Genomic DNA, 8,582 nt, shown 5'->3' with positions numbered 1-8,582 from the left:
AATCGTCTTTACTGCCCGAAGTTTTCCCAGCCGAGAACCGGGAATAGGAGCAACAGCCACTCGAGACACCGGGGCCCCGACGCGCCCGTGGCCGGAGATCAACTCATCAGCACCAACGCCACGGGGCGCTGCCGGAGCCACCCTCCCCGCGTCGCCGAAGGTTTCACAATAGCAGGCACCAGAGCGGAAATCTGCGTCACCCGAACGAGCCACTGGTCTAGTACTAGCGGCATCATCGAGCCCGGCCTGTTCGTGCATCACGCCGAATACGACACGACCCATGTATTCAGCCGGAGTCCCGAAAATGCCCTGCTCCCACCCGAAACTACCCCGGTGGTCGCTAATATGAGGGAGTACCCTCGTGGGATCGAACCGCCAAGCGCGTTCGACATGACCATACTCCCCGAGGGCCGAGACCAGACCCCCGCTCCCGGAACCAGCCGGCTAAGCGAAGAGGAGCCAGAAAGGGTCCCCGACCCCTGGCCTCCCGACGTGGCGCCGCAAATCCAGGAATTCCTGGACGAAGAGCTGCCGAAGCTCGCAGGCCTCCGAGGGACCACGGACCTCACGGAGCACACGATAGTTATGAGGGACCAGCGTCCCATAAAGCAACGGTACTACCCAAAGAACCCGGCTATGCGTCGGATCATCGACGAGCAGGTCGACCATCTGATAGCAGAAGGCCTGATCGAGCCCTCGCGAAGTCCCCACAGCGCCCCCATTGTCCTCGTCCGCAAAAAGGACGGGAGGTGGCGCATGTGTGTGGACTATCGACAACTAAACGAACATTCGATCCCGGACGCATACCCGTTGCCGAGGATCAACTATATACTGGAAAGACTCCGAAACGCGCGGTTCATCACCACGCTGGATCTGAAGAATGGATACTGGCAGATACCGATGGCCCATGACAGTAAGGAGGCCACGGCGTTCACGGTGCCCGGAAGAGGCCTCTATCAGTGGAAGGTAATGCCTTTCGGGTTACATTCCGCGGGAGCCACGTTCCAGCGTACCCTCGAGTGCCACGACCAACCGACGGCAGGCCACCTCGGCGTACGAAAAACTATCACGAGGATATCCCAGAGGTATAATTGGCCGGGATTTTATCGCGACGTGAGGCGACGTTTCCCGCCGCCGTGGGTTTCCCGTCGCCAAACATCGTTCAGCTGCAGCACCCGAGCAGCCGGAAACGGAAGGTCGCCAACATCAACGATCTGAGAGAATTCCACGACCGCGAACCCGACGAACGTGCCGGGGAGGCGGACGACCCAGGTACCGCCGAACAAGCGCCGGACCACGACAGGGGCACAGGTACCGGCTGAAACGAAGGGAAAAGGGGGGAAGGGGCGCCCGTGCCGGGGAAAAACCCGAGCGAGGCAAGCGACGACTGCCCGGATCCCGAAAAGTACCGACACTAGGTCGACCGACGGCGTAGCCCTCGACAAGCGTCTCCGGCAGTCCGAGACCCCACCATCACCGATCAGTGCCATTCCGCCACCACAACCGAACGGTCGAATCGATCCCAACCCAAACGCATCCGAAGATAACACAAAACCACACAACATGAAGGACCTACTGATTTTCCTCACTCTGCTAACTTCGACGCGCGCGCTGGTCAAGTTGAATGACTACACTAACGCGGACTATATCCCAATAGCGGACGGGGACGCCATCATTTGGGCCAACCACGGATACCTGCACCACACTACGAACGTGACTTCATACGAAGATTACGTCGCCGAAACGGAACAAGCCGCGGAGCTGTTTAGCCTAGACCGGATGGCGCAAGTGATAGCAGCCGACCTGGACCACATCAAGAACCTGGTGGCCACGCTAAGGGTCCACCATCGGGGAACAAGGAGTATAAACCTGCTCGGAACAGCATTGAAGGTAGTGGTTCCGGCCCGACTTCGACGACTGGGAGCAGGTCAAATTCCAACAAAAGCAGCTGGCGGAGTCCAGCCGTGGCCAAAACGAAATCAACTCCAGGATTCAAACCCGGATCAACGAGCTGACCCGCCTCGAGAACCACATCGCCAAGGAGGACAACGCCGACCGGGCCGAAGCCATAATAGCCCGGAACAGGATCATTATAACGGATCTGGAAGACCTCATCCTGGCCTTAACCCTTGCCAAGATCAACGTGATCAGCCGGATCACGGATCACCCGCCCTTCTGGACGGCGCTGACATTAAGGAATTGGGCGAGCAACACCTCGCTAACATCAGCCTAGTGGAGCTACTAGAAGTGTCAAACATTAGCGTCTTCCAGAGCGCAGACCTACTCCACTTTCTCATCAAGTTTCCCCAACCGAAGCTGGTCTGTAGGAAAATGCTTATTTTCCCGGTCCAACATCAGAACAAGATACTCTATTTCAGCGAGGGAGACATCGTGGCAGAATGCGGGCCCCAAACCCTTAGCATCGGGGATTGCGAAGCCACCATCGGCGCTACGTTTTGCAGAGAACGCGAGGGGATCACCTGCGCTCAGCAGATGGTGACCGGGTCCGTCGCGCACTGCGCGACTTCGCCCGGTCACTTGGATCCGATCGTCGTGGTGGACCACGGCACCATCATCGTCAACGACGCAAGGTTCACCGTTGTAGATGAGGCGGGGGCCCCCCAAGCAAACTCGGGATCGTACCTAGTTACGTATTCCCACCGGGTCTCGTTTAACGGGACCTGGTACGTGAATCACCTCGGCGACTCCAAAAGAAAGGCGGTGGTACCGGCGATGACTCGAATAAACGTAACGGCACACAAGGAAAAGCTAAGCTTGCCGTTCCTACGGGAGTTAAGCCTACAAAATTCAAACTACATCGACGACCTGAACGAGACGGTGACGATAAGGAGCGCCGGCTCCTATTTGTTCACCCTCGTCGTCGCCATCCCTCTCTGCGCCATCATCTGGGTGCTATACCGCCGCCTCAAATCCCAAGGCCTTCGGAACGAGCATACAGCACGAGACGTGGAGGCCGCCCCCCGTAACCCCCGGCCAATGACGAACCGGCCAGAACAACAGAGACGGCGCACGGTACTGTTGCCCCCGGCAGAGCATTCCCGCGGCGATACATGCCCAGAGGCCGGCCGAGCCCAGCGATAAGAGCTGGCCCTACACCTGGCCCATCGGCGCCCGAAATCCGATCGGAGCCCGCGTGCGACGCATAGCTGCGCTGCCCGTAAAACGAAAGTTACGAAGGGAAAAGACGACGAAAATGAAATATCAAAAAAAAAAAAAAAATAAAATAAAGAAAGAACGAAAACAAAATATATAAATGTCAATTCGGCAGATTCATGCATCACACTCATTACACACATTCATAAACCCATGCCCCAAACGTCCATAATCGTCCCACGGATCCATTTACCATAGCTTAGATTACAGAATTGCAAGCCCGCTGACAGCGCGACTCACGGGAGCCGGCGCCCGTGAGTCGCGCTGTCAGCGGAGGGAAATGCATGACGTTAGAAATACAAGAAATAAGTCAGATTCCGAACGCCGAGCGAGCAAGGCGATTTTGATAAAACCCTACTATACCAGAAACAAAACAATGTAAGTTTTCGTCACGCCCCCTGGGAGGCACTAGAATTAAGAAGATTAATATAGATTAAATAGAAAATAGACACTCTCCCCTCCCCGAACTCTACGCACCGAAGAACCAGCCATGAACGCCACCGAGAACACCCCAGCTAAGGCGCACCAGAGAGCCGCTGCATCAGCAGAGTCACCCGAAGTCGTAGACCTCACGGATTTCTCCGACGCCGAGGAAGCGGAGTCCGCTGCCAAGGCGGACGAGGAAGCCGCCCCGAAGCCAGGAGTAGCCGAAGAACCCCACACCTCCGATGGGGACATGTACGCAGATATGGAGCTAGACGCCGACGAGGCAGGGGCAGCCGACCACGAGGGTCCCCGAGACAGCCCCCGCTGTTGTCCCGCCGACCATCCGGGTTCCGTCGAGAGAACCTGTGGTCGCCGCCGCCGTATAAACGACGAGCCGCGCCCGGAGATGCCGGTTCTAGCCAGCACAGCTTCCCGGAACCAGAGACGCCATCATACGCGCCGATGTTCGAACAGGAGTTTGAAGATGCCGGTTATCACCAGCGCCGCGATCCCCGAACCGGCCGTGGCATTTACCGCCCCGAGAGGGGGCTGGAGCGTTACACACCGAAACCATACAACGCGTACTACGACGACGGGGAGAGCGAAGAGGAGGAACCCTACGGTCGGCAATTCATAGCCGAAACAGAGACCTTTCACCACACGGTCACGCCATGGGGGTTACGCGTCACGCGTAACCACCAGATGTCCGTAGACGTCTTTGTCCCTCCCGGCCGGAATGTCAACGCGTTCTTCAGGACATTCCGAGAAGCCGCGGAACCAATCGACTACCGCTCCGAACCGGCCGCCCCAGCCAGGGCAAGCCCCCCGCACGCCGAAGCGCGACCGCCAACGCCCGCATCGGATCCTCCCCGATGCCCCAATCCTCCCGAAGAGTCGGCGGCGGCCACGCCCCCGCACGCCGAAGCGCGACCGCCAACGCCCGCATCGGATCCTCCCCGATGCCCCAATCCCCCAGAAGAGTCAGCGGCGACCACACCAACGCACGCCGAAGCGCCCCACGCGGAGGCAGCGCAAGGCCCTCCCACTGAATGGCCCACCGGGGCTACAGAAGAGGGAAACGCCGCTCCGGTTCGACAAGCGGAGCTGACCGAACCGGAGGAGCAGTGGGAAACGGGGCCGGACAGCGGGTACCCCACCATGACCCTACGGAGGGTAAAACAACCCGTTGCGGAGGAGACGGCGCCGACCCCCCAAACTGGGGAGTGGGAAGGACAAGACGAGTTGCTGGTGGACTGCGACTTGGATGAAATACTACGATTTCTTCAAGACGAATCTACGCGGGAGGGGCAAAGTCCAGCGGACTTCTCCCTGATCGAAGAGCTGAACCAGCCCAACCAGTGGGTAATCGCGCCGGCAGATTGGCAGGTGAACATCCCAGGCCGGGCCCTACCGGCGGACCTCATCGAGGAGATACACCAGCGGCTGCTGGAAGCGGAGAGGCTCCGTTTCCGAAGCTGGTCCTGGGATCAGTGCTACCGGGTCCACAAGCGATCCCGGGCCGCGCCTGTCTGCGTCGACCTCCTCTCGGAAGAAAGGGGGGGTGTAACGAACCTTAAGAAGGTTCGTCATAGCGCGCTACATCGCGGGATCGTCACCGCCTCATTTTTCCCCTTTTTATATATCCAGTTTCCCTTAAATATATCGTAACTTAGCCTTAAGAACAGAGAATGCATACGATAAATGTACCACCAATAAAGAAACTCATTCCCCATATCGTTTCGCCTACCGTTTCACGACAGCCAATCCCACATTCTCGTACCAACACATTACCCCCACCTCTAACGAAAAGCTCCCGAAGCACTGACAATTAGCCGGTAAGAACGCCCCCCACACCAACACATTGCCACGCGTTTAGCCATAAGCTCCCGAGACACGAACCGTTAGCCGGCGACAACTCCCCATCGGGCCAACACATTACCCCCACCTCTAAACTTAAGCTCCCGAAGCACAGACTAGCCGATAAGACCCCCCGCCCCTTCCCTTCACGGCTTCGGGACGCTCCACGAAGCGGCAGCCAATCCGAAGCCGACGAAGACGAAGACACGTAGATACTGATAAGTTAGACATCGGCGGCAGCGAAGTTTTCCCGAGCGCGCAAGCGCCGAGCAGACTTCACTTACGCAGAGACCCGGGCCGAGTATAGACGTTGTCCCGCGTGACAACTAAGATACAAGTTAAGAATCCTTCCGGGAACGTGACGAAACAACAAAAAAATATTCAATGTAACAAATTAGCTGTTTAACCAGCAAGCAAATAAATCATTATTGTAACGAGAACCAACCCCGTGTAAGTCATTTTTGGGGATCCAAACCCCTCCCCGGTCACCAACAACTACTCGCCAGCGAGCCACACTCACCTCCACTAACCCCCGATCAATCCTCGAAACCCCCCCCCCCCCCCCCTCACGCAGGTGTGACACGCCCTGCGCCCCTCTCTCGACCCACACAGGTGTGACTCGCCCTGTGACCACTCTTTCCCGACCCACGCAGGTGTGCCTCGCCCTGCGTCCGCCTCTCTCTCGACCCACGCGGGTGTGCCTCGCTTCGCGCCTTTCTTCTCGACCCTCACGTCCGCCCAGTAAGACGAGCCGACCCCCCCTTTCGGAGTTCCTGCGAACTACAAATGTCTTGTAGGAAGACCCCTGGACAGGACTGAGCTTACCTCAGCCTGGAAGAGGAGACATTACAGCTAAAATAAATAACTAAAATTAATTAAATTACATTACAGCTAGGGACAATCTATCTACAATTACAACAATTAAGGACTACAAAACTACAGAGATATATACAAGGTAAAACAAACAATAATTACAATACATTTACACAACAATAAACATACTTAAATATCATTTATTTTTAACAGGAGGACAACTACAACAAAGCACCGGCCGGCATGGCAAACGCAATGCAGAACATTGCGCCGCATACCGGCCGGCTCCGCTGTCCCCCTGTGCAGGAATTAGTGGCACTACCTGGGATCTTTGGTGGCGATGGCTGGACTTGGAGATGGCGTGCATCGTGGGCAAAGGTGTTCATTGACGAGCGGCTCTGGTCCGCTCGCCCACGTTGCATCTGTCATTGGTTGGTGTTGGCTGCTGCACTCGACTGGCACTGGTCCGGCCACCAAACTGCATTGTCGTTGTGCTGGCGTTGACATCGAAAAGTGATGCCAACGAATCATGATATTGGCCGCATCCAAGTGGCGAACTTGTCCGGTCACCAGGATACGTTGTCGATTTTAATTGTTGGCCGCATCCGAGTGGCTGCTGGTCCGGCCACCCAGGATGCATTGTCAGTAGTATTGGCCTGGCCTCTTCGGCCACGTTCGTCGTCGGTTTAAGTTGTGATTTTTGAGTGGCTGCTGGTCCGGCCACCCAGATGAGGAGGTGTTCGTTTTAGCGTGTGATTTTAATTTGTGTTTATTTGCAGGTGCCTGTCGTCGATTTGGATGTTGTTGCTGGCTACCCTTGTCTGGTTTGTGTTGGCATAGGAGACGTTTGCAGGTGAGTATTTGTGTTTTTTATTGGCAGCCTCGTTCATGATTCTCCTTTTTCTTCTTCCTTTTTCAGGATTTGCTGGCGTCCGGCGGCTCAACACCAGGCCATCCCGCCCTCACATAATTGGCATGAGAGACGGGGGTGACCCAGTGGAGCGGCAACAGGCGCCAGCATCTGCGTCGTCGTTTGGAATGGCAGCTGTGAGCAGGTATTTGCGTGACGTCATTGTGATGGTGTGGTGGCAGCGTCATCAGAAAGAGGCCTCCTTTTCCGCCCAATTGGCAGGAAATTGTCAATGTTGGTGGCGAGGCAGCTTCTTGTTGGTCAGCTCTGTCTGGTGATTGGCAGGTAAGTGTGGATTTTGTGTGTTTTGGCAGTCTTTCTTTGTTGTCCGTATTGACGTATTTTTCTTTGTTGCAGTGGCTGGCCTCTGGATCGACGATTGGGCACATCAATGGGCGCCGCCCGATCGCATGCTTTCGCGTGCGCTGGCGATTTGGGCCCTCCACACTTGGCCCAGACCCTCCAGCTCGTCGAATGGATCGTGGTCGGTCCATTCGTCGTCATCTTCGTCGTCAATTGCTTCGCAGTCCATATCGGATTCGGAGTCCGATATGGCTGCGGCGTCATGGTGCGTATTTGGTGCTGGTCGTGGTGATGGCTGTGTGGATGCTGCTGCTGCTGTTGTTGTCCGTTGTGGCGGCACTCCTCCCGTGCTCTCGTCCCTTGCCTGCAGCAGGTTTGTCAGTTTTGTTGAAATTGCTGCCAGTTTTTCTTCCAGCTCTCTAATTCTTCTGGCATCTCTTTTCAGGATATGGGCACAGCTCCCATCGCACTGGGCGCCTGGCTGCTGCTGTAGCTGGGGTTGGCGTGGCTCCGGAGCACGATTTGGGATCGGCTGCATCGGCTGGACCCTCTGGTATTGGCGCCCCCTGGTCGATGGCTGGGGATGTTGGTCGCGATGCTGTAGCTGTTGTCGATGCTGCCGACCCGGACCGCGTTGGCGTTGCTGCTGCGGCTGTGGGTGGAGTGGCTGTGTGGGTGGCTGCTGCTGCAACTGTCGCTGTAGTGGCTGCTGGTGACGTTGTGATGGCTGCTGGAGACGATGTGCTGGCTGTTGCTGCTGTATTGGCTGCTGCATTGGCTGTGGCTGTTGCCGTAGTAGCTGAGGCTGCTGTGTAGTGGCCAGTGAAGCAAACCAGATTAAATTCCCCAATAATTTCCCAGATATAAAGCAGATTCAAATCACGCGCCAACTTGATTAGTTCGAACACCAAGGCTTTAAAAACAGCTACTTCGAATATGGAGCTTTAATTGCTCGAATGTTCTTTTTCGTCTCTCGAGACCGAATTCCATGGAAGGGTCCCGTTAAAACTCGTCTATGCCGCTTAAGCCAACAGCGACGGTGAACACGCGGATCAATTCCATTTTTCTCCCAAACCACTTCGGTTGTGCCTATGCCAAT

The 8,582-nt window shown here is 56.3% G+C and overlaps 1 protein-coding gene across 1 annotated transcript; it reads left to right on the top strand.

Moving 5' to 3' along the window:
• The first annotated feature begins 3,664 nt into the window (after nt 1-3,664).
• On the top strand, nt 3,665-5,482 carry LOC117194869 (pollen-specific leucine-rich repeat extensin-like protein 2). Its single transcript, XM_033399334.1, has 3 exons — nt 3,665-4,012; nt 4,075-5,127; nt 5,477-5,482. Exons 1-3 carry the CDS (start codon nt 3,665-3,667, stop codon nt 5,480-5,482), a joined length of 1,407 nt encoding a protein of 468 aa, XP_033255225.1.
• The last annotated feature ends 3,100 nt before the right edge of the window (nt 5,483-8,582 follow it).

The sequence above is a fragment of the Drosophila miranda genome (assembly GCF_003369915.1).
Source record: "Drosophila miranda strain MSH22 chromosome Y unlocalized genomic scaffold, D.miranda_PacBio2.1 Contig_Y3_pilon, whole genome shotgun sequence".
NCBI classification, from domain to species: domain Eukaryota; kingdom Metazoa; phylum Arthropoda; class Insecta; order Diptera; family Drosophilidae; genus Drosophila; species Drosophila miranda.
Note: the sequence above shows the minus strand (reverse complement) of the source record. Positions and strands in the feature narration are given on the sequence as shown.

Bases quoted from the DNA above. Each gene is read 5' to 3' on its own strand.
- LOC117194869 (XM_033399334.1), top strand. From the start codon at position 3,665: ATGAACGCCACCGAGAACACCCCAGCTAAGGCGCACCAGAGAGCCGCT. The intron at 4,013-4,074 runs GTTCTAGCCAGC...ATGTTCGAACAG, and splicing joins AGCCGCGCCCGGAGATGCCG to GAGTTTGAAGATGCCGGTTA.